The sequence below is a fragment of the Doryrhamphus excisus genome, chromosome 9 (genome assembly GCF_030265055.1).
Source record: "Doryrhamphus excisus isolate RoL2022-K1 chromosome 9, RoL_Dexc_1.0, whole genome shotgun sequence".
Lineage (NCBI taxonomy): Eukaryota > Metazoa > Chordata > Actinopteri > Syngnathiformes > Syngnathidae > Doryrhamphus > Doryrhamphus excisus.
In genome coordinates, this window is record NC_080474.1 from 9,139,834 (window position 1) to 9,165,801 (window position 25,968).

The 25,968-nt window shown below is 42.0% G+C and overlaps 1 protein-coding gene across 2 annotated transcripts; it reads left to right on the forward strand.

The window, feature by feature from the left end:
- Positions 1–130: 130 nt before the first annotated feature.
- sytl5 (synaptotagmin-like 5) lies at positions 131–25,405 on the forward strand. 2 transcript variants are annotated; one of them, XM_058081484.1, is made up of 18 exons: positions 131–433; positions 11,894–12,128; positions 12,210–12,428; positions 13,205–13,317; positions 13,403–13,505; positions 14,297–14,437; positions 15,305–15,416; positions 15,507–15,636; positions 15,976–16,076; positions 16,564–16,659; positions 17,251–17,316; positions 18,937–19,115; positions 20,250–20,352; positions 20,433–20,594; positions 20,657–20,765; positions 22,088–22,226; positions 22,307–22,515; positions 22,625–25,404. In XM_058081484.1, exons 2-18 carry the CDS (start codon positions 12,013–12,015, stop codon positions 22,765–22,767), a joined length of 2,241 nt encoding a protein of 746 aa, XP_057937467.1. In that variant the 5' UTR covers positions 131–433; positions 11,894–12,012; the 3' UTR covers positions 22,768–25,404. The 2 variants fall into 2 exon arrangements, with proteins under 2 accessions (XP_057937467.1, XP_057937468.1); XM_058081485.1 differs by lacking the exon at positions 17,251–17,316 and having other exon boundaries at positions 22,625–25,405.
- Positions 25,406–25,968: the final 563 nt, after the last annotated feature.

Below are 25,968 nucleotides of genomic sequence, written 5' to 3' on the forward strand. Positions count from 1 at the left end.
AATGTAATTGTGAAGGGTTGATTAAACTGTAACTTCCAAACTTCACCACTAGGTAGAGTTATAATTTAGCTTACGTCTATTGATTTTGGAACACTGGAGAAAAGTCCGTGTATATCAGGTGTCGAGTTTCCCAACCCTGCTTGAGTCAAGAGACATACCAAACAGTGACAATAATTACACCAAAACATTGAAATCTGTGCTTCAGTGGGAGACTGTGGACACGCACACACACGCACACGCATGCACACGCACACACACGCACACACACCACGCCCCCTCATCCAGGAACACCCTGTCAGTAGATGCGTGTACTCAGTGCCGAAGCGCGCTACGGAGCAGCCCACACACTGTCACCGATCGCCCGGACTAGCTGGTTCGTCTCCCCGGCCCTCGGAGCCCTCGTGCCGGCTTCCCCCTCACCGTCCTTCCGCAGGTAAGACGTCCCTGGCTCTCGCGCTCCCTCGGTGGGTCCCAGCGCTGAAATAATAGAAAAAAAACACCTTCGTGTTTTTCCCCACTGACATATGGCAGCTGATTTCTACTTGTTACTCTTGTTGTGTGTTAAAACAAGATGACGGGCAGGGTGGAAGGGGGTGTGATCACGACCACGCAGCCATGGAAGCTCATTCTAGCACCCCCAGTGGGACTGTGTAAAGTTCGGAGGCTTTGCACAGGTGCAATGCAGCAAAAAGCCCATTTTCTCGTCGCGGCTGATGTGTTGGTGATAAGGCTAACTCCCCCCGCCAACCCCCACCCCAACCCCACGATGCAGCTTTCTGGTGGATTTATTGGCCAGTTGTAACAATACGGCACATTTACACGCTCGTGGGGCATGATCGCATCGATGTAGATGTTCATTGTTGGTGAGTAAATGTGGGTGAAGAGTTGCAGTCAGGTATGATCTTCACCTAGGGAGGGAAAAATATAGATTTCTTGTACTGTATGTACATGTACTTCCATGTACTTTAATGTACTTCCATTTGACAACATCCCCTTATTGTCAGACAAATAAAGGCACACAGGGGGCTCATTTTGTTTAACAGTATGTTTATTTGTTAGTTTGCTTGTAGTTTCTAATCTTTTAGATTTATATTAAAATTGGATTTCACTATTCAACCCACAAGGCGTCCGATGGGATAGATTATGGTTGCTGGCTACAAAATATACGAACAAATTATTAATATTATTCAAAAATAATCATTTTTAGATGGTGTTGGGTGAAATATTAGAACCATCCTTCAGAATACTGTGCCTATTTTTTTAAAAACCAATAATAAATAAATAATAATGTGAATTTTGGATCAACATTTGCAATAAAAGTGACCGTGATTAGACTAGATTCAGGTGGCATGGAATTCTTAATGTGTTTATACGGTGATTCCAGCCAAATGCGTCATATAAAGGTGTTCCTTCAAAGCAGTCCTCAATGAAAAGCAAAAAAAACTTGAGGTGGACTTCCATGCCTCTCCTTCTCTGCACTTGCTTCATCCATTTTTGTCTTAAACCTTCCTATTTCCAAAAAGAAAACAAACTTACAGTATCACCCAGACACTGTGAACATCCAGCAGCAACACAACATTTTGGCATGCTGACTATTTTGATGAAAAATATACCAAATCAAGTTGACGAGCTACCTCGAGAAGCTCGTGGCTGCCTCCATGAACTATACGTGTAATTTTGACCGTTTGTTTTCAATAAACAAACAATGTAGTACATGATTCCCAATAATATATAACATTTAAGCCAAGTTGATAACTCATTTCAGCCCTAAATATGCCTCACACACATATTAAATGTATCTAAAATGATCAAATATATAGGTACTAATGATTGTCAGAGCTTCCATAGCCAAGCAAATCTAAACTTGAAGGCTTGAACACTTGAACCACGTAAAAACTGTGGTCTTTCTCACAGTGGTGCATGTGACCTGCTTTGTCGTGTATTTATAAATGAAAAAGATTTATTTTTTGCTTCAAAAACAACGTATTTTCAGAAAAAAAAAGTTAGATTGTGCAGGCATCCACTGTACACGAGTAGGCCAAAATATTGTCAGCATCCCTCGGTATGTATGATGTATGTTGGTAAATTAAGGAAAATCTACAATAACTTGGCTCTCATTACAAGATGCAGGTGTGCTGACTGTTTTTTCCCCTCGGATTAAGTATTCATCTTTGCAAAATGCACGTTTTTTGTGATTAACAAACTGTGTACATCTCAAGTGAAAGCGTGCTGAGTGAAAAAGCCCCAAGCCCTGCAGCCCTTCCTCATTACTGCTGCTGCACTTCTTGTACTGCTGTCTAATAAGGTCACAGCAGCAGTCAACAAACACAAAATCCCCCAGAATGTGCTTCACATGTGTGCACAAACGTTACAAATGGATACAATGGATGGATAAGGAGGAGAAAAGCAGAGGGACTCCCCATTTTAGGACAACCCCCTCATCACATGCTGCAGGGGCGTGTTGGTGTGGGGTCAGTGCGTCATCATGGCACACAAATTACATTTATAGTGTTAGCATGGGGATGCTAAACCACACCACCCCACCAAAAAAACACACACTCTCACACTGAATCACATCTGATGGTGGTATAATAGCGCAGGGTTTCCCTCCCTCCTACTCACAGGTGCCCCCCGCTGCTGCACACTCGTTTGGTATGCAGCCGCAAGCCTCCTGCAGCATCAGACAGACGCTGTGTCCCCCTGTGCCATGACGGGCATGATAAATCCATGTATCGATCCTTGGGAATGTGGTCGAGCATGTGGAATTTGACCAGCGTTGCTATCAGCGAGGTTATGCTATGTCGTCGCCACATCTTGCTGTCTTGTCACGAGGAATTCGAACTGGGTTTGCTGCCTAGATGGGCTGCAGAAGGGCAAACATGTTTTTTATTCCCACATGGCTGTATGTCTTTGTGTGAGGTAAAAAGTGTAAACATTTGCCAAGCCTTGCCCCCTCTCCTGTGTTGCCCGTGCTGTTATTTTTCAGACATCTCAATGTGTAATTTTCGAGTGTTGAGCTGAATCACCATGAAATTTGGTGCACAACTTAACGGGACTGACGAGTACATGTGTGTGAAATTTGAGCAAGATTGGTTGAAAAACATGGTCACCGTTAAGCAAAATGTGTGCAGCGCTGCTATTTTTTGTTAAACTGTAGTAACTAAACACTGGAATATAAAAACATGTACTAATATGATTTTGAAATGAAAAAAGCACCTCTTTTAAAGTGTTCCCATAATCCATTGCATCTGAGCAATGCATTGGCTCTGGGTCCTTTGGCTTCGTCTGGTGGACAGAGGCATTATTGCAGCGCCAGCCACCATTTTCTATGCCACTTGTCCTCTGGTCTTTTCACAGTAAGGCACTCGGGGTAGATGTTAAAATAGCAGCTCTTATTTTCACCTCGTATTGGTACTTGTGCCAAGTTGCTGTGTGAAAAAAATAAAAAAAAATTAATGCCATAAAATTGAAATATAAAAGAAAACAAGATAAAAAATGAGGTTGTGGAAAACCTCATAAGGCTATGGGAATAATATTGTGAATAAAGTCATGATGGCCCAGCTGCAAAAGAACACACAAAGTGTCACCATTGTTGTGATATTTATTTAGCAGCAGCAAACAGGGAAAGGCCAACACGGCCTGGTAGCGTCTGTCAAACAAAAGGAGCTGGGGCCGGTCCACGCACATCAAGGTGTGTAATTAATGAACGCTGTTTGATCAAGGATGATGTTATATGTCATTTAAGCCTGTGTCATTTGCAGGTTAGCAGCCTATTAGCTTGCTAACTAGCTAACTTGCTAACTAGCAAGCTTGCTAATACCTACATGTCATCAACTGTCGGCCCTGTAGTTCTTTGCTAACTAACGCAGTTACAAAGTTTTACGATTATAGTTTTACATACATCAAACTATTTTAACTAATGCATATAAATGATGAAAGGGATGAATGAACATTGGCAACAGTCACATCTTCATTTTTAGGTAGAAGTAACCTTAAATGTTTCCATTTGTATTCATTATTTGTATGCATCTTGTATTGTTTTCTGCATGTAAAACTACTGCAGCATGGATGCTAATGTTGAACTGTGGGAATCACACTTTGCATCGGTCCAGGGCCGTTCCGTGTTAGTTAGTTAGTACCCGGGAGAAAATGCTTATGTCCTTTTTACAGTAAATGTATGACATTTTTCCATATGATATTGCTACTTTGTTTTTTTAATAATCATCATAACCTGTGGTGCATACACGTTATCATCGCAGAAGCGGCATACATTATTGCTGAACAATCAATACGTGACACAACAGCTTTTAGCCTTTTTAAAGCTGCACTCACATGGCGGAAGCAGTTAATTGGCCAATTAGCTGACACTTCTCCCTCGCTAAACGTGGACCACCATTTTGCATGTTGTGTCTAATGGATGTCAGGACCATCCCTTGTATAGTTTGATCTCAGGTCAAACCCGCAAGTAGCATAAGTCACATGGTCCCATGATCCATTAGCATCCGCTCACTTTGCCATGACATATGATGCTAGCTTGTCAATTACAGCAGGCGTGCTGCAGCACAAAGCTGCACCATGAAATATTGAAGCTCACGGAGACAGCTGCCGTGGCTACAGAAGTGGGTTAATAAGATCCAGCCTTGCTCTCTAAGGCAACAAGGGCCTCTTTTAAAGTGCCCGACAAACAAAAACCTTCTATTACGCCTTCCACAGCCGTGCATCTCATTAAACAGACAATATTCATCGTAGTCATCCGTTGTTCAGTCCTGATGGAGTTTTGCTTCTTTCGTGCGAACAGTGGAAGAAAGTTGAATTGGCATGCAGGTTGAACAGCATAGTCATTTAAATACTTTAGTAATAAGTAATAATAATATAGATATACATTTATATCTACACTTGTTGCAGTGTTAGATTACAGCTGTCTTTGCAAGACTTGTGTATTATTTGAGAAAAAGGAAATTAGTGCAACAACCTGCATGTATTGCAATGCTGATCAGAAGTCCGGATGTTCATGAATGCACCTTGCCGCAAGTGCATTTGGTGGATAATGACGAAGTGTTGTGCAGCTGGCGGGGAGAGCAACAGCGAAACGTGTGTGAGTTGAAGAATACTCATCACTCCCTCACTCCAAAAATGAAGGAATGAATAAATATCGTTTGGTGGTTAGCTACAACTCGTTATTAGTCAAAAATACTGAAAGACAAGCCATATGTAATATACTACAAAACGTCTTCTCCTATTTTGTGTGGAAGTGGTATTTTTTCAGCTTGTGAAAGGCGGGGTACACCTTGGACTGGTCGGCAGCCAATCACAGGGCACATATAGACAAACAACCATTCACAGCCACATTCATACCTATGGACAATTTGGAGTGGCCAATTAACCTAGCATGTTTTTGGAATGTGGGAGAAAACCGGAGTACCCGGAGAAAACCCACGCATGCACGGGGAGAACATGCAAACTTCACACAGAGATGGTCGAGGGTGGAATTGAACCCTGGTCTCCTAGCTGTGAGGTCTGCACGCTAACCACTAGACCACCGTGCAGCCGGTAAAAAACTATAAATATTTATATTAAACATATAGTCATACACAGGTTTTCTAGGCTTAACAAGACAAGGAAAATATCCAATTTTCCTTCCCTTACAATCCCCCCCCCCCCCCCGCCGCCTGTTCCTCTGCTGGTCATTTACGGGGGAAGTGGCGCTCATGTCCTGCCGCCCTCTGGCTTCTCTGCTTTTAATGAAAAAGACTCAAACATGTGACTTGTTCATACGGCCTTTTTAAAAATGGGGTCATTTTCAGCCTTTAATGACACATCGTGGGCTGTTTCCAGGATCATCGGTGTCGTGTGAACGATCCCTTAGAGGCAGGAGATATTGTTTTGCTTATTGGTGTGTTTTTTTCTCTAATTCTGCTCTATTGAACCCCCGCTAGAACTTGCCGGAAGGCCTGTTAGGTCATTAAAGAGGCAGACGACAGCTCCTCTGGCAGGTGCAATGTGACATGGAAGGGCAACATTTTGGACTCGCACCGATCAGCGCCCTGATGGCTCATGATCAGAGAGCACAAACCCAGAAAGGAAGAAGAATAAGAAGCAAGGCACCTTCCCCTTGGTTGAGCATTTCACGTCCCCACTCGCTTTCGCATTCATCTCCAAAGCTCGCCGTCTCATCTCATCCTCGCCGTGAAGGCGATGACTTAATCCCGACTGTCAAGCCACGGTGAACGCAGGAAGTATCTAGCATGCAGGGTGATGCACATCCGAGATAATGGCTTCATTCTTGCTTCACTTCCTTTAAAGCGGCTAAAGACGGCAGAGCTGCGAGATATTTATAAGAGGAGACAATGTTGCTGTGAATTTAAGGAGAATGTTTGTTTTGTCGTGCTGAACGGCGGACGAGTGGATAGCGTGCAGGCCACACAGCTAGGAGACCCGAGGTCAATCCCACCCTCGGCCATCTCTGTGTGGATTTTGCATGTTCTCCTCGTGCATGTGTGGCTTTTCTCCAGGGACATTCCAAAATGTTTTAGCCAAAAGGAGTTATTCACACATTTGCCTCTTTCTGATATGTTGAGGACCCAACCACTAACTGTTTACAAACAACACGATTCTGATGACTGGACTAAGAAAATGATCATGATTGTGTTTTTGTTGACATTTATTGTACTGAAGTGCTTTGACAAACATCTGTCAAAGCACTTATTTGCTCCCTCAGTAGTGAAAAATGTATGTTTTTTAAATCTGATTCACCGATTAATCGAAACAATAATCAACTGATAAACAAACCATATGTTCCTGACACCCTTGCCACAGAGAAAGGACAGGGAGGGTTGGCGCATGCTTGTTGCTAGGCAGAATACAAGAGCGCCACCATTTATGACCACTCTGTACTCTTTCTGTGGAAACTTTAGAAAGGAAAACGTTGATTTGACAAAATGATGGTCATGTCAGGTCACGTGCTTGTTGCTAGGTAGAATTCATGGGGCTCAGCCATTTATGCCCATGGGCGCTAGAGTTTCCATGGCAACATAGGGCAGAGGATTGCCCCACAGGACAGAGAAAGGGAAAGTGGGGAGGAACATCTTGTAAGGATTCACATGCATGTTGACAGCCAGACTGGGGTCATCCAAGTCAGCGCAGCGCCATCTGCTGGATCTGGTGGAACACGGCCCTACTGGTGCTTCTCTGCCACCATACAGTATCCGTCTCCTTCCTACTGATGCCCTTTGAATGGCTCACCTCTTTTATGGCAGTGTCCACGCTGAGGGCCTGTCACCTTAGAGGGATAATCGTGTTTTATGTCCGCCTAGGCTTTCATCATAACTACACGTGTCATGTATGACACAGCCCCTCCCCCCCACGGAGGTCAGCTGTAGCTTTTTAAAGTCTGCTTTGCCTTGCAAAAAATAAATAAATGCATCTGATAGCAGTAATGAAGTGAATAATAAATTACATTTTTAAATATTAAAATATATAATATATAAATATATATAAATAATATATATATAATTAAAAAATGACACAAATAATACAATACAAATTAAATTGTAAATAATTAATCAATAATTATACAAATTAAAATAATGTATTATTATAATGGGGAAAGAAAAAAAAAGAACATGAAAGAAGGTAGAATAATATTACAAACCAAATAAATAAAGTCAATCAATTACAATAAAAGAGCTGCACAGCCGTTGAGTGGTTAGCGTGCAGGCCTCACAGCTAGGAGACCCGAGTTCGATTCCCCCCTCGGCCATCTCTGTGTGGAGTTTGCATGTTCTCCCCGTGCATGTATGGGTTTTCTCCGGGTACTCCGGTTTCCTCCCACATTCCAAAAACATGCTAGGTTAATTGTGACTCCAAATTGTCCATAGGTATGAGTGTGGGTGGGAATGGTTGTTTGCCTCTCGCCCCAAGACAGTTGGGATAGACTCCAGCACCCCCGCGACCCTTGGATAAGCGGTAGAAAATGAATGAATGAATGAACAAAATTAATCATCATAATATGTAATATTCAATTGGAAAAATACAAATGCAATAATAAATACTTGAGGTAATGCACGTTCTATAATGTGAGATATACCTAAATACATAAAAAAATGAAATTGTCCCAATATCAGCATAATATCGACATCGGTTCATATCAGTATCTGATTTTTTTCCCTTTGATAATGAAAACCGCTATTTAAAAAATTCCACCAAAGGCGATATTTCTTGTTGGAGATATCAATATCGGTATTGAAAACTGAGAGTTGAACAATATAGGCATATGTTTTTTTGGTAAAACAGTCAATATCGGACATCCCTATTATATTATATTGTATTATTATATAATATTTTTGGCAGCTCAGCAGTTGATTGTTTCTCGACCACATGGTTCTTGGTCAACGTCTGCCTGTGTGTGGGTGGCATTCATGATCATGAATGATTCAGGAGGAAGTTGTCAATGCGTGTGACCTACCTCGGCGGTGGCATTTAAGATGTACATATTGATGCACAGCAGCTCCCGTCACATGACTTCCATGACTGCCATGGTGAGTGTGATGAGTAGGGTTACAATTAGGATTTATTATTCATCAATCCAGATTGGAATCCATCTTTCACTCCAAACCAGGCGGATACACCGTAATGGAGTGTTGTGAGTGTGTAAGTTTCCTATTGGAGAAATGTGTCTTTTCATGAATGCTCTGCAGTACTCTCATCAGTCATACTGAAGGCTCACTACTTTTTGTGATGATGGCTGGTTTATTTTCATGGCGCTGAGGAATATGAGAGGTTATTGTGGCCTCCTCTGGGCTGCTGCTGCTGTTTGCCAAGCTCTCCATCCTCCTAAGGCAAACACCACGCAGACCACCAGGCTTTTGCAATCATCATAACTGCAGTCCGCTGCTGACCTCCGCCAAGGCCAAATGAATTATACACCTTCTGGAGATATCATGAATGGATTTATGAATTATGTTACCGTTTCTAGCTGGATTAACGCATATGCATCATGGCAAGCCACACCTCTCTCTCCGTGAGAACTGGGCAGCATGAGCTTATCAACACATTCAACATCACAGGAGGTCATTACTCAATATAACAGTCAATTTGATAGAAGGCTAAAATCATCACACAGCAACTTAACACTTGTGATGGGAAAATGTATATTTCACAGGTATAACATGTAAGGTTACACATTGTGTGAATTACTTTACGGCCTATTGTAGAGCTTCAACATTTGCATCCAAGCACATCCTGCTGTCCCTTCAAGGATCGTGGGCACAGCAGGAGGCTATCTGTAACCTGGGGTTAGGGACCGTGTCGGAGGAGGTCCTTCTTTGATCAAAGCTCCACCTTCACGGGACAGGGGACATCAGGAGGTCCCACCAAATGGTTGACCCTAGGAGGTTATCTCGCATGGGTGTGACAAACCGTGCCAGAAGGTTGGGTGTGTAGGCTAACCCCCATACATGAGGGCGGCATGAGGGGAGTGAGAAGAAGTCTCCTTTCTTTTGTAATGTAATTCATTTGCATGCTATGGAGTATAAAATTTCCCGCCAAGAGACCACTCTTGGCCAGACACCTACAGACCACCATGCATACTGTGTGTTGTCTGACCCCTTTGTTTTGCAAAGGTAATAAAAACTGCCAGAGTTATGTATTGTTGTTATGTATGTTATTTCAGGCATTCTCTATCCTACTTAGGATGATAGAATTTTTTTCCACAACACACTCAAAAGGTAGAAATATACAAGTACCAATATTACTTCCCATCAGAGCACTTCACTGGCCAATGGGACCTATTAGGCTGATTTTTGGCCCTTTGTATTGAGTTGTGGAGTCCTATAGAGTGACTAAGCACGATTTCTAGATCTTCCAGCATCTGCACCTATTCCAGTTGTATTTCCTTGGATTTCCAAAACGGTCTGCTTTTATTTATTCCACCTCCAGGTATGCCCACTCCACTGTGATTGGTCCCACTCAGCTTGTACAGCTACGCCCATATAAGGAAGGCTCACTGTGAGCCGGTGTTATAAAAAGCTCTCTGCCACTGAGCATTCAGAGCCATCCTAAACTTCTTTAGGGTTAACTGCGCAAACCTCATTATCTGAAACTTTGGTATTATTTAAGACGACGATACAACATTCTAGCGACATTTATAGGTCAGAGAAGTGGAAAAAGCATAATACAACCCCTTTAACAATGTTTCACATGGAACATACAAATGCTTACGGTACATAGAAATTCACTGGGAAGAACAAACAAAAGGGTTTTAAAGCTCTGGCTTCTCCTTGATACGATGACGCGCCCCAGGCAGTTTGTACAGAATTGCTTTAGTACAACAATCACTAATACAGAGTGCAGTAATCCCTCATACGTTGCTGTAAGTTGGTCCTGCAGACCCGTAGATGTGTGTAAAATGTGTAGCGTTCCCCCCTACCGGCAGCACATTTAACATTCCCCTCACATGCCTTCTGATTGTCTGCCGCCGCCGCCACTGCCGCCGTGCACACCTGCGCTCTTTAATTAGCAGACCCGCGGTGCTGTCTGCATGCAAGCATGGCCGCCCCCCTGCGCAAAATTACTTACAAAGCACTGCGACGCAACCTCTTCAGCATTAAGCAACAAAGGGGCCATTATAGACTGCGGGCGGAGGAAAACCTTGCAAAGGTGAGTCACACTTTCCTCTGAACTACAACTAGAACCTTCATTATTACATCCAGACTTAAAAGTGGATTTAACTCTGTCTCGTCTCTGTTTGCAAAGTTGCTCCGTTTGTGTTTACTCAGGACACCACGCCGACTGCAGCACAAGCGCCTGTGAGGTGCACTCATCATAACTGCTGATACATGAGGAAAATAAGAGTGAATAAGAGTCAAGGGAAGGCCCGAAAAGACAAGAATAAAAGTCATCTTGTTATTTTACCAGCAAGAAGAAAACTAATCTAATTAATGACAGTTAATCAGCATTTCTCAGCTTGATAAATCTACTAAAGAAGAACAAATTCTGTCTGCTCACAAGACAAATAAAGACTAATAAATGGAAACTAGAAGCGGAAGAACTCTGAATACACAAGAATGATGAATGGAAGGAATAAATGAGCATTTAAGGTTACTTTGACCTTCAACGAAGACATGAAAAAATTAAATAAAAAAAACATTACCATTACCATGATGACGCGTTGCCAAAGACACCACGTGGCAGCAGTATCAACACGGCCACCTTCCTGTTTTGCCATAAGTTATTTTCTTGAATTCAGCAGTGTTTCTCACCAAGTCTCTGCTTTTCTTTTGACCAAAAATGGAGCCCAAGAAAGTTGGTGTCACTACTGTCACTAATGTTGTCTTATGCATGTAAAGCTATAAAAATGTGTCTGACTTTCCCAAATGGATTCATTTAATTTACATTTTTTCCTATGAGAAAACTTGATTTGGTTAACATACGTTTTGGTTAGAGTCGGGCCTGCCGGAAGGAGTTAATGACGCTAACCAAGGTTTCACTGTACTGCTGTGGAATAACTTAGCAAGTATGAGTGGCCTGTAAAGGCCATAGATAAAGTCCCATTTCCAAGCATGCATTTCCACCCTTCTTTCTTAAAGGACAAGCTAATCTCCCCAGTGATCACACTGAGCAGCTGCGGCTCCTCTGCTCCAAATGCTGCAATCATTCATAATGGAGCTAAGAGGCTTCCTAATGCGTGTAAAGGAAAGAGGAGGCGAGGCTTTTCCTGCTAAAAGGGCGGAAATGAAGCAGGAACGACGGACTGGAGAGAATGAAATAGCGAGGTTTCTTATGAAATCCAGTCAGTTAATGCTGAGAGATCTGCGTTGGGATTTTATGTCAAAGCCACTGTGGTTCTTGAAATGTTCAACACATTCTATTGATATCTCCCCGGGTTTCTCTGCAGAAGACTGGACAACTATGTGAAGTCAGAATGGTGGCGTTGGAAATAAAGGAGATTGGCGGTTACCCCCATGCTCTGCTCAGCTGATTCCACCTCCTGTGCCGAGAAGAACCGAGGGAGCGATGGAGGTCACTGACGACCTGAACCTCTCCTTCCTGCTGGAGCACGAGCGAGACACAATCCTGAAGGTGCTGCAGAAAGACGAGAAGCTAAGGAAACGAGAGGAGAAGAGGATACGGTGAGCGTTCTGCGGGCTTCACCCCCCCCCACCCCCTTCTGTCTCGTCACATCTCACATTCTCATGTTGGCGTCTCAACAGGAAGCTTAAGAACGAGCTGCTAGAGATCAAACGCAAAGGTTCCCGTAGCACGCCGCGAGAGTCCGGGGAGCGTCAGTGCGGACGCTGCGTCAAAACGCTGGGCCTGATCTTCGATCGCGGCGAGCTCTGCGACGAGTGCCAGATGCGGGTGTGCAACGAGTGCCGCGTCACCACAACCAAGCGGCACCAGTGGAGGTGTAACGTGTGTGCTAAGATCTCGTAAGTACCACGCCTGCTGGGGCCCAAATTAGCGTGTGTGTGTGTGAGGGCCTCAGATGCTTATCCTCATGAGGGGTCACGGGGGTGCTGGAGCCTATCCCAGCTGTCTTCGGGCGAGAGGCGGGGTACACCCTGGACTGGTGGCCAGCCAATCACAGGGCACATATAGACAAACAACCATTCACACTCACATTCATACCTATGGACAATTTGGAGTCGCCAATTAACCTAGCATGGTTTTGGAATGTGGGAGGAAACCGGAGTAACCGGAGAAAACCCACGCATGCACAGGGAGAACAAGCAGAGGGTAGAATTGAATTCCGGTCTCCTGGCTTTGAGGCCTGCGTGCTAACCACTTGTCCCAAATACTAAATATGTTATTTTTTTATTTCTTACATTTTTATGCTAATTTATTTCCACAATTTTCAACCTTTGACAATTAATACAAAAATCTCTTAGTTCACAAAAATGTGATAAAATGTAATTGAATGAAATGCATTTTCATCCACGGGGTACATCTTAAACACCCATTTTCAATTATTAAATACAGTTCCTTGCTGTAATTTCTTTGACATTTTTTACCAATAAGGTTTTTAAAAAAAAACAAAAAAAACTACACCACAGTAACCAACCTTAAACTGCACCTTTGATTTTAGTAAGATGAGCTCTGGTGAGATTTGTTAAAGAAGATTTGACCTTGTCATACATAGAATTCCCTAACACTGCTAGTTCAGTGGGTGTTGTGTTCTAGAGGTGTGTTGACATTGTGTCCTCAGAGAGCTGAAGGTGGTGACCGGAGAGTGGTTCCTGGAGGAGCGGTCCAAGCGCTTTGAGCACAAACTGTTGAGCAGTGACGTGGTTAAGCAAACAATCCTCAGCAGCCCGACCGGTGACTTGTCACTCACGCACCGCCTCTACTTCATGCAGGATACATTTTTAACAAGCACGTCCTCCCTGTCTTTGAACCTCCAAAGCCGCAGAGGACAGCTTGTCTCCCCATCCTGAGTCGGGGAGGTCCGACACACCGAAATCCAGCAGGAGCTCCAAACATCCTGTGGATGGACAGAGAAGAAGAGGGTATGATGGAGCTTATTTTCAATGAATACTCTCACTGGCCACATTAGGGACACAATTCACTGAGATCCAATGCAAGAAAGGCTCAGTGGGACATCAACACATACTCTATAGTTCTGGTCCACTCCAGTCCTGGGGGTGGCGGTAATGCGCCTCATTGCCTCATCGCCATGGAAATCAGTCATGTCGTTTTGGCGTAATCCTGCCGGGTGGGGGGGACTCTTTGACTCGTGGGCCACATTGGGTGATAAAATGTTGCAGCGGGGCGTCCATATATGGGTGGTCATCAAAGAGGGCGACATACACCAAACCGAAAACACACCACATCCACAGCAAAGGATCGCATCACGTAAACGGTTACTCCTACGTGGGTGATGAATAACAGCTAAGTGGCAAACACAACACGTGACTTCAACTGTTATTGAAGTGCCGCAAGGGATGTTGGGTAGTCTAACAATATTGGATACATCCCTCCTTGTTTTCTTCCTTCAACATGTTTTGCAATCAAGCAAAAAATGCGACACTGCAAACTGTTGGGAGAGAGAGTACCACAAGCTACCCAGCATGCCTTGCAGCAGAACTAGACAGGTTTTGCTTAGGTATTTATTTGTCTGCAGTAGGTACGTTAAGTTGTGCCTCACGTTTGTTGACATGTTTTACCCAAGCTACAGATTGCATCTGATTATTTCCTAAGCGTGCTACAATAGCGCTGCAAGCAAAGTTGCCGGATAAAGCTTCCATGTTAAACGTTCAGAAAAAGGACAAGTCTGAATGTATTTGTGTGTTTATCGCAGGAGGATGAATTTGGACAAACTCGGCACCCAACCCCTCAGGTCAGAGAATGGTGTCGACGGCCATAGCGTCAAGTCCGCCTCAGATGGAGACACCCACAGCGTGCGAAGCGTTCGCTCTGCTCCGAATCAGCATACAAATAGGTATGCCTTTTTTTTGTATGCTACTGCTACTGCTACTACCACTGCTAGGTTTTTTTCTTTTTTGAGATATTTTACACCCCCTAAATTTGGCACCTGGGTGACCCATCCCCCTGAGCCCCCAATGGGGTCCTGTACCAGCTGTTTTTTTTGTTGTTGTTGTTGCTCATTTTAAAATTCATTTTGTGCCTTCCAAAATGTTCCTCCAGGTTAACCCAGCCCCCTACAACATTTTTTCTACTACTTCTACAACTTGAACTCCTTTTGTACTACCCCTGACCCCAAAAAAACTAACAAACAAAAAAAAACAAATAACACTTTAGCTTTGGCTGTCTACCAGCATGCAATTTTTATTATTAAAAATGTTTTAATTAAAAATCCTACTATTTCTACTACCAGTATGACCTTTTTAGTATTTTCCCCCAAAATTCTGCACCTCCTATAGTACATACATATAATATCAGTTGATCCACCCTCTCATTCAGTCCTAATTGTTTAAAAAAAAAAAATTATATTTCTATACTACTACTACTAATAATAATGTATTGCATTCATGTAGTGTCACAAGGCATCCAAAGCGCTTTACAGTGACATGAACCCATTATTAATTCACTCCTGAGTCACACACACTGGTGGTGGTACTCTACATCCGTATCCACAGCTGCCATAGGGTGGTCTGGTGCCTTTTCGCCCACCACCAAACATTCATACGTTCATAAAACTATAATTCCTAACTTTTGCTTTCGTTTATTTTTCCTTCTTTCTGAAAAGTTCTCACCCAGTGTCACCCCCCCGATATTGTACACAATGCTTGTTGCTTACATGAAATGATGCGTCCCACAATCTCCTTCCTGTGTGCTTGTCACTCAGCGGAAGCATGGCGGCTTTCGATTCCTACGGGATGTCGACACCGCTCAACAACAACCAGCGTTGCCAAACTCCCGACAGATCTTCCACTCGCAGCAGCAACCGGCGGGTCAAGGTCAGCCAACGCACGCACGCACGGTAACCACACACGCCGCCGCTTCATTCCACGCAACGAACGCTGTTTTTCTGTTGTGCCGGCACGCAGCCTGACGGAGCAGAGAGCGTTTACAGCTTTCACTCCAGTAGCAGCGCGTCTGAGAGGAAAACTGCAGGGAATAACGGGAAGAACAACGGCGCTCCTACCATTTCCGTGTCGAGGGCTTCAGTGTCCTCAGGTTGGTGTTGCTGTGTGCCCACGCTGTCTGACATCATCAGACCACAATAACAAACACATCGTTAAATGTGGCTCCACGGTGAGCATTATTATCTTGAGGTCGTTTATGTCCCCTCAAGTGGCAGCTGCCGACAGTGAGCTCCTCACTATAGAAGAGGTAGTAAAGGCATAATGGCGCCTATTATGTCACAGCTCCTCTCACGGAGCTGCTGAACATCTTTATCATTTTAACCAAAACCATCCAAAGGTATCGTGCCCACATTGTGTATCATGTTATAAGAGCTAGTATGTCCCAATACATTCATCCTTAGTACTCCCTTTTCCTCCTTGCACCAATCAGATCACAGCCGCTCACAAATGGACCTGTCGGTGGCAGGTTCCGAAGCCGGCGACGACGCCTTCAGTCTCAGAAGCCGCTCTGTCCCGGGTCTCAATGAGACAGTAAGTGGTTCTACCCTTACACACTACAAACACACTTCACTTTTGTGAACACGTGGATTTCATTCTGAGATTGTTATCATTTTTAATTGTTTTGTCTGAACCAAGATGTTTATACATCTTTGATATTTTTATTTTTATTTTCAGTTTCAGGTCAGGGTTAGGGTTAACCCTAACCCTATTTTTGCACAAAAATAAGGATTACTAAGTGTTACTGACTAAGTCTTACTTAGTCAGTGTTAAAATGCAATAATACAATACATGTGTGTGGCGAGTGTTGACATTCTCTAGGCAAATGCCCTCAGGGCTCTAGATTCCCGGCCACTCGCCTGCTGTAACTTCATCCATCCACATTGTGATTTAGTACAACAGCCATGTGTTCCGCCTTGTTTTTTTAAAGTTGATGCGCCCACACAGAGCAGCTGTGGTCAGCCCTCCCCAGGGGCCTCACATCTCCCTTCTCGTTCAGTACGATTGCTATCGTCCTCAGGAGTTCTCTGACCAGGATGCGGAAGAAGACATTGACGCCCTGATGTCGGCTCACAGCCAGATGGCCGGCCTCCGCCTCAACAATGCCGTGTCGATGGTAATGGCGCTACCTCGGGTGAACTGAATGACAGAGACAGTGAATGTAAACATATATGCATGCTAGCTGGGTGTGTGTCTGCTGAGGGTGTGTGTGTGTGTGATGACTATGTAAACATGTAGCAAGCTTTATGGCGTCTTGCGTTCTCCTGCTGCTGGTTCGCTCTCTGGAGGATTAACGCTACATTGTTGTTTTATTATACTTAAGGGAATTAACAACTGTATTCTCATAAATTTAAAACTACAAATTCATAATGTTTTAAGAGATGCCGTGGACCTTAGTCCCCCGATGACTAGGGAAGTGTCATTTCCTCAAAGTCATCATGCAATGATGCAGGAAGTGTCCTTCAGCGTGATGATGTGTTACTCCATACAGATTTCATGGCCAATTCCTGATGAGCTGTCATCTCTGTCACTAGGTCTGATAATCGCCATGGTAACCCAGCGTAATGTTGTTTCTGGCTGTATTACGGCGGAGATCTGTGCCGATGCTGGTCTTGTGCTCCATTTCCGTCTCTTCCGCAAACATCAACAAGCCTCAGTTCTTTTTTTTCTCTCTTTTTCTACTCCCTTCCCCTTTTCCTCCTCAAAGCCTTCCACTCCTGCCTCAGAGAGGAGGTGGGGCTTCCTCAATGTCCCAGACTCGGACGCTGAGACAGTAAGTGGTATAATAGAGTCACATTGCATCCTAATGCAAACATTATATTCATTCAATACACAGTTAAATGTTTCAGGTCATCAAACAAATGTAAATACAAAAACACAAAATGCCGTTTTTAAATGAAACCAAGTAAGTGTAGCGTGGGGTTATTTTAGGGCTATCTGACTAAATGCAGGAGAATAGTTCTTGAGGGTCTGAACTGGTGTGAATGAAACACAGAACCACAGGTGCTTTTCAGTGAGATCATATATTGTAATGGGGGGGGGGGGGGTATACGTAGTATACGGTAAGTAGCTGGGTATAACAGTTTGATGAGTCTCTGGGGTAACGGTGGATTGAGGAACTCCACTCTGGAGGAATGGTCCTCGATCCTTTAGTCCACTATCCACAGAGCCAAAAGGAAAGACAGACCTACCAGTTCGCTGCCACTTCTGAAGGGCTTCCTTGCTTGGTGCTGAACCACAGCTGTTTATAAAAACCTGACCTGTACCGGCCAGAAACAGTCATCAACATGTCAGTCAAAATATACAAGTAAACATTCCAAACAATTACATTTTCAATTCAAGATGGCCATAGTCAATTTACACTTCATCATTTCAGTAACAGTTCAACTCATCATGTGGCATTCATCACACTTTACTGGATAGCAATTAGCAGTTTGAGACGTATACGTATACATACAAAGGTAGCGGCCGCAGACGTGGCCGGTGAGAGGGAAGCTCAATGCAAAGTTGCCTTCTTTAGGTTGATTTCAAAAAGGGTTGTGAGCATGCCGCTTGTTGTGACCAGCCACAGCCACCCGCTGGCCCTTTTTAGTGTTTCCTTGCAGCAACGACCGCGAATCAGGAGGGGACCTCACGTCAGCTGACCAAGTCATATGACTGCTCCTCATTAGTGTCGTGGCATGACATGGGTTACATAAGGGAGAAAAATAATCCAAACCTACATGCCACACTCATCTTTGAAGGCTTTTCCAGCATCTTAATATTCTTTTTGTTCAGCAGTGCTTTTGGTCTTGGCCATTTTTGCCCAGTGTCTTCCTCAACACCTTGACCTTAACTGAGGCAAGTGAGGCCTGCAGGTCTTTGGATGTTGTTGTGGGGTTTTTTTGTAACCTCTTGGATGAGCCGTCGCTGCCTTCTCGGGGTCAGTTTTGGTTGGCTTATTTGGTTTGGTTGGTTTTTACCCTTTGTGAATAATGGCTCTCACTGTGGTTTGCTGGAGCCCCAAAGCTTTAGAAATGGCTTCATAACCTTTTCCAGACTGATAGATCTCAATTCATCTCACTTAAGTCTGTTTTAACAGGTGGGGCAATGACTTTTTCACACATGTTTGGATTATTTTTCTCCCTTAATGACCTTTGACTTTTACTTTGAAGCTTTAACACGTAATGCTAAATAAGTGTTATGGTCAGAATACATTTGTTGTGCGCCATTAATGACTATTATGAGAGTTAGAGGCCAACTTGTCATTAGGTAACGACCAGGATATCAACACCTTCACGCCCTACCCTCCATTATATCCTCATCTCTGCCCCTTTTGAACCATCATTTCCTCCACGGTATGTATTGAGGATATCTACAGAGCTATCAATTATCCATTGTCTCCGCCCACCAGAGCAGCATCGGCAGCATGATGAGCATGTACAGTGAGACGGGTGACTATGGCAATGCCCGGGTGAGTGGCGAGATCCTGTTGAACATCAGCTACAGCTACAAGACAGGCGCTCTCAATGTGATGGTCAAAGAGTGCCACAATCTGGCAACGGGGGACGAGAGGAGGCAACGCACAGACGCGTGAGACACACACCCCATCGCCATCACCTAAGTGTAAAGTTAACCCATCACCGCTATATGCACATGTAAAAACTCTGCTCATAAAAAAGGTAAGCTAAAACAATCCAACACACAAGCTTCACTTTGCTAACAAGTGACAACGTGTAAAGTGATGTAAGGCTATTACCAAAAAAATTACATTATTCATTCATTCATTCATTTTCTACCGCTTTTTCCTCACGAGGGTCGCGGGGGGTGCTGGAGCCTATCCCATTATTTTTTCTCATAATATAACATGTTTATTCTTGTAAAATAGCTACTTTTTTGTTATTGTAATATAACTTTTTGTCTTAATATTTTGTTTTGTTTTTCCTCTTCTCGTAATATGATGACTGTATTCCCATAACTTGAGCCGCATTTTCCCCAAAATTACAGTTTTGTTTTGTTGTTTGATCATAATAACATGACTATAATGTAGTATTTCTGCATGACTAACGTGACATTATTATCCATATAATATCACCAGCTTATGCTCAAAATGTTGCAACTTTTTATTTTATTTTTTATTTTACTTTTTTTTGTCTTAAGATTTTCACTTTGCCGATTTCAACTTTCTTCTCGGAATTCTGAATTTTTCAAACATGACAACATTGTTTGTTGTTTTGTTTATTACAACAAAAAAACCCATCTCTTGTTAATATTTCTACGTCATGCTGCTAAAATGATGTCATGTACTATGACTAATGATAGTGATAATGATAATGATTTCATCCTGAGATTATTATCATTATTATTATCAAACAAGATGTATTTATACATCTTTGATGTATAAATGCTGCCACGTTTATTATTCTGATCTCACAAAATGTATTTTCACTCATCTACAACCATCGATTACCTATTTTTATTTATTTTTATTTTTATTTTTATTTTTATTTTTATTTTTATTTTTATTTTTATTTTTATTTTTATTTTTATTTTTATTTTTATTTTTATTTTTATTTTTATTTTTATTTTTATTTTTATTTTTATTTTTATTCTAGATGATACAATGATGATTTAGATTATTGATATTTATTTTAAAATGATATTTTTCTTTGCAATATGACTAATGATAGTGATAATGATAATAATAGTTGTAATGTTTGATGTCAGTTACGTGAAGACGTACCTGCTCCCGGACATGTCGCGACACAGCAAGAGGAAGACCAGCATCAAGGCCAACAGCATCAATCCTGTCTTTAATGAGAACTTGAGGGTGTGTGTTGAAGTAATCAAGGCTGTTTTTACCTTCATCCGGTTTTAATGTGTGTGTGTGTGTGTGTTCTCCCTCTGTAGTATGTAATCAGCCACTCCCAGCTGGAGACACGCACCTTGCAAGTGTCGGTGTGGCACCACGACCGATTCGGCCACAACAACTTCCTGGGAGAGGTGGAGCTGACCTTTGACTCCTGGGAGTTTGATTCCCAAATAGACGAGTGGTTCGTTCTGCAGCCCAAGGTAGCCAAGCCGCTTCCTCTGTAGCGTGCAGACGGACAACTGACGAGACAATGTGTGTGTAGCTGGAGAGCAGCATCGACGCCACCATGCAGTACAAAGGAGAGCTAACTGTCGTGCTGAAGTACATTCCTGCTGAGAAGAACCTCATGCTCCCGCTGGACCAAGTACAAGGTACTCAGCATAGTTACACGACCACCGTACACTTTTTGGGACAAGGAACCATAGTTTGCCTCACTATAAGACAGTAGTACCCAGCCAAACGGTGAAGAATGGTAAGAACAATATAACATCTTACAAAGAATACTAAACTCATCACACAGCAACTTATCACTCAAAAGGTGGCCAACATATATACAATACGAGTACCAATATAATATATATTTCAAATAAAAAACTACTAAAATGTATGCAATAATAGATGGCTGTAGAGGTGCTGCAATGTTGTCTCTGTCCAACAGAGGGAGCCAGAGGAGCCCAGAGGGAGGCATTGTAGCATCGGCACCAATGAAATTGAAATGAGGATTGAAAGTTGCTGTGTGGTGATTTTAGTGTGTTTTTTGGGGGGTAAGATGACACCAAGATTCAGACTCTGCCCTCATGCGATTTCCAAGCTTGTTGTGAGTTCACTGATGGCTTGTGATAGCACCATAAATTAGTTGCACCGCAGTGATCTTCCAAAAAATGATCTTCCAGACAATTTCAATAGGTAATGCTAGTGGATGCGTGTGATCTGGAAGAAGCCGCTCCCGCCATAAAACAGTAAATTAGCAAATTCATGGATAATAAAGCAAATATTTTTGCATTAAATGAATGAATGAATGAACAAATCATACTGATACTCATACTCAATCCTAACCCTGACCCCTAACCCTAAATCCTAACCGTAACCCCCTAAACCCTAACCCTAACCCTTGACCCTTTTTAACCCTAGCCTGCATTTGAAGAAACATTCAAATGGAGTGGTGAAGGACAGCGCAAGAAGCCAAAAAAATCCCAAAAAATACCACTTCCACACGGGATGGGAGGATACGTTTTTGTCACACTGCTGTCATAGATAAATAGATCAATACATAACTATGAAACAGGACAACCAGCACATGTTCCAGGAACCAGATTCAAACACCGCAAAGCCAAGAATGTGTCAAACAGTGGTACCTCGGTTAACATCCGCCCCCAGTTAACATCCAACATTTTGGCTAAAATTTTGCCTTGTCTTGCATTCTCCTATTTGTTTACCATCCAAAATACGATCTGTTTTATTGGACAAAGACAAGACAAGACCAAGACTTGCACGTGATCACGCAATGCATTGTGGGCCGCCGATTTAGAGCAACAGCGTGTGTTTATGTCAGACTTGTAGAGAAATCATAACAACCACATGGGACCAGGAATGAATTGTTTTTGTTCATTTTCCTGCCCAGGGGAAAACGACATTTAAGATGGGTGTGTTTGTTTTCTATCCACTCTACTGAGTGTGGGTGTGTTTCTCCCAGTGAAGAAAGGCTTCCTGAAGGGGAAGAAGAAGAGCACCTTCACACCACCTAAAGGGGGCATGGTCGAGCTGCTAGTCAAAGGGGCCAAAAATGTAACTGCTGTCAAGTCTGGAGGAACATCCGACCCTTTTGTCAAAGGGTGAGCGAGTGAGAGAGTGAGTGAGACGGTCGTCGGGACGTCTAAGTATCCTAAAATGGAGCCGTACATTGTGGGTCCAGATACCTTCTCCCTGACAGCAACAAGTCCACCAAGCACAAGACATCGGTGGAGCGTCGCACGGTCAACCCTCAGTGGAACCACACCTTCACCTACTGTGGCCTGCAGCCGGGAGACCTCAACAACGTCTGTCTGGAGCTGACCGTGTGGGACAAGGAGGCCCTAGCCAGTAACGTCTTCCTGGGAGGAGTCAGGCTAGGAGCTGGCACAGGTATGAATGACCTCACCCAAAGTGGAGCCGTCAAACCCAAACAACTTGCGTTTGTCCGTGCTGCTTCCTGGTTCATGAATGGAACATATCGGTCATGCCTCCCATCCAGGCACAAGTTATGGGAACGAGGTGGACTGGATGGACTCCTACGGAGAGGAACAGCGTCTGTGGCAGCGCATGATAGAAAACCCAGAGGTTCCCCAGGAGTGCACGCTGATGCTGAGGTCCACTATGAGGAAGATCTCCTCATGAGCCGAGACATCATCTGTTCACCTTCTCCAACCAGTCATGCCTTTATAAACATCTCTGATTACTGCCAACTTGTCCCACTCCCACGAAGCACAGTTGGTGTGCCTGAATCATAGGAGCACGTAGCTAACTTTTGTATCCTCTAGAACCAGGATTGATGGCTTTTTGGCCTTCCGTCCTTCCCTGCTCTAGCTCATTTTTGCTGAGAAGCACATACTGGCCCTACCAGCATTAGCTTGCTAGCTCACGCCAGCCACGATTGTTCAATTCCCATTCCCAAAAGCAACAAACTGTCATATCAAACTCTTACGAAGGAGTATGAGGGCCACATTGGAAAAAAAGCTGTCATATTATGAGAATGAAGTCGTAAATTTACAAGAAAAAGTCTTAATATTACCAGATGAAAGTTGTAGATTTATGAGAAAAAAGTTGCAATATTATCACAATGGAGTCATAACATAAGGTAAATCATATTATGAGCATAAAGTCGTAAAATTACAAGAAAAAAGTTGCAATATTATGACAATAATGTACATTTATTAGAAAAAAAAGTCTTAATATTGCGAGACTAAAGTTGTAATTTTATGAGGAAAAAAAGTTGTAATATTATGACAATATAGTTGTCAATTTATGATAAAAAATATCATATTTTTACAGGAATAAAGTAATATTATGACAATAACGCTGTAAATTTATGAGAAAAAAGTCTTAATACTACGAGACTAAAGTTGTAATTTTATGAGGAAAAAAGTTGTAATGTTATGATAATACAGTTGTCAATTTCTGATAAAATATCATATTTTTACGGCAATAAAGTCTTAATATTACGACAATAACATTGGAAGACAAAAAAATCTTTGTATTACGAGACTAAAGTTGTAATTTTATGACCAAAAAAAGTTGTAATATTATCATAATACAGTTGCCAATTTATGAAAAAATGTCATATTTTCTTACGTGAGTAAAGGCTTAATATTACGACAATAACGTTGTAAATTCACAAGAAAAAAAGTGTTAATATTACGAGACTAAAGTTGTAATTTTATGAGGAAAAAAAGTTGTAATATTATGATAATACAGTTACCAGTTTATGATAAAAATGTAAATAAAGGGAATAATGGGAATAAAGTCTGACTATCACGACAATAACATTGTAAATTCATTGTAAAGTCTTACTATCACAAGAATGAAGTCGTACATTTATTTGGAAAAAAGTCTTAAAATTATGAAAATAAAGTCGCACATTTATGAGAAAAAAAGGTGTAATATTAGAACAAAGTTGTCAATTTGCAAGGAAAAAGTTGTAATATTATGATAATACAGTTGTCAATTTATGATAAAAATGTCATAATTTTACGGGAGTAAAGTCTTAATATCACGACAATAACGTTCTAAATTTATGAGAGAAAAAAGTCTTACTATCACGAGAATGAAGTCACACATTTATGAGAAAAAAAGTTGTACTAGTACAAGAACAAATTTTGTCCAATTGCAAGGAAAAAGTTGTAATATTACAAGAATAAAATCATAAATGTAATATTAAATGAATATAAAATTGTAATAATTTGTATTATACAAGAAAAAAATGTCATAATATGATGAGAGCAAAGTCATAACGTTACAAGAAAAAAGTTGTAATTTTACAAGAATAAAGTCATACATTTACTAGAAATAAGGCGTAACATTACGAGAACAAAATTGCAAAGAAAGTCGTTAATTTAGTAGAAAAACAGTCATAATATTATGGGAATAAAGACGTAAAAGTCATAATATCTCATACGTGTCAGAGAGAAAATAGAGCACAGCTCTTCAGGAAGGAAGGAAACATTCCTTTTCCTTCAGGAAAGCTTTTTTTCATCAATTGAAGCCATTTTTCTTGTAAATTTATGATTTTATTCTTGAAATCTGTGCTCATTTCTTTTTCAATGTGGCCCTGCTACGTACTCCGCAGGAAACTGAAATAGAGAAACCCATTGTACCAATGTTGTGAAATGAATCCGCTCATGGGTTTTGACGTTGTTAGCATGCTAACATTAGCATTTAGCCCCAAGCACCACCGTGCCTACACGCACAACCTCAGCCGCTAGCTAGCATGATTTGTAGTCTCATCTCTATGAATTGCTAAAAATGTCTTTAGTATTTCTTTAGTCGTGCATTTGCTTCCCACGCCTGCAGCTTGCCTAGGGAATGTAAGAAAAAGCGGATTGAATCCAGCTTCAATGTGAACATAGTTTAACACTGTATCAGTGTGCTAACAGTGAGTTAGCAGCATTGTGCTGGAGGACACCAGAACAAGTGGAGCACTGATAATGACCTCATGATTTCACCATTTCATCCAGAAAAATGTGTCTGTAGTTACAACACAATGAATGCCAACAGCGTGCGTGTGAGTGTTAATCAACGCACTGATAATAATAATAATAATAATAATCAGATGTGGTTTTAGATGACAAGCTTGTGTAATACCTGAATACTGACTTTTGATGTACAGCATGTGTTTACCTCCGCGTTCGCTCTCCTCCTCTCCAACCTATTTTATCTCATGCAGAAGTATTTTCTAATAAAAACATTTACAACTATTTGTTGGGTTTTCTTTGCCGTTGAAAATATACTTGAGCACAAGGCTGTTCAACGACTTCAAAGATGTTTTACATGACTGGAGTGCTGTGTTTTTGAAGGATGTCCACTACAATCAAAGATCCTCTAAATAACAAGAGCACCCTGCTGTTTTTAAGGACATTCTGCAAAAATAGTCATCTGTATGACAGGAGTACATTGATGGTTGGACTACAAAAAAAAAATCACCAGTCAAAGATCATCAATCTAGTAGAAGTGCTTGCTTTTTTAAGGAACGTTAGTCTACTTATAACAGGAGCTGTCTGTTTTTGAAGGATGTACCAAAAACAATAACCAAAGATCATCTGTAAGACAGGAGCACCCTGCTGTTTTTAAAGACCGCCTGAAAAAACAATACTCAAAGATCATCTATAAGACAGGACTCCAAAAACCACCAGTCGTAGTTCTTCTATATAACAGGAACAGTTGGATTTTTTTAAAGACGTTTTTTTTTTTTTTTTAAATGTGAAGAACTAAAAAAAGGAACAGTGCTATTTGTAAGCACCAACTGCAAAAAATAGTCAAAGATCATCTCTATGACAGGACCACTGTTTTTTTGTACTGCCAACAAAAAAGATGACTGTAAAA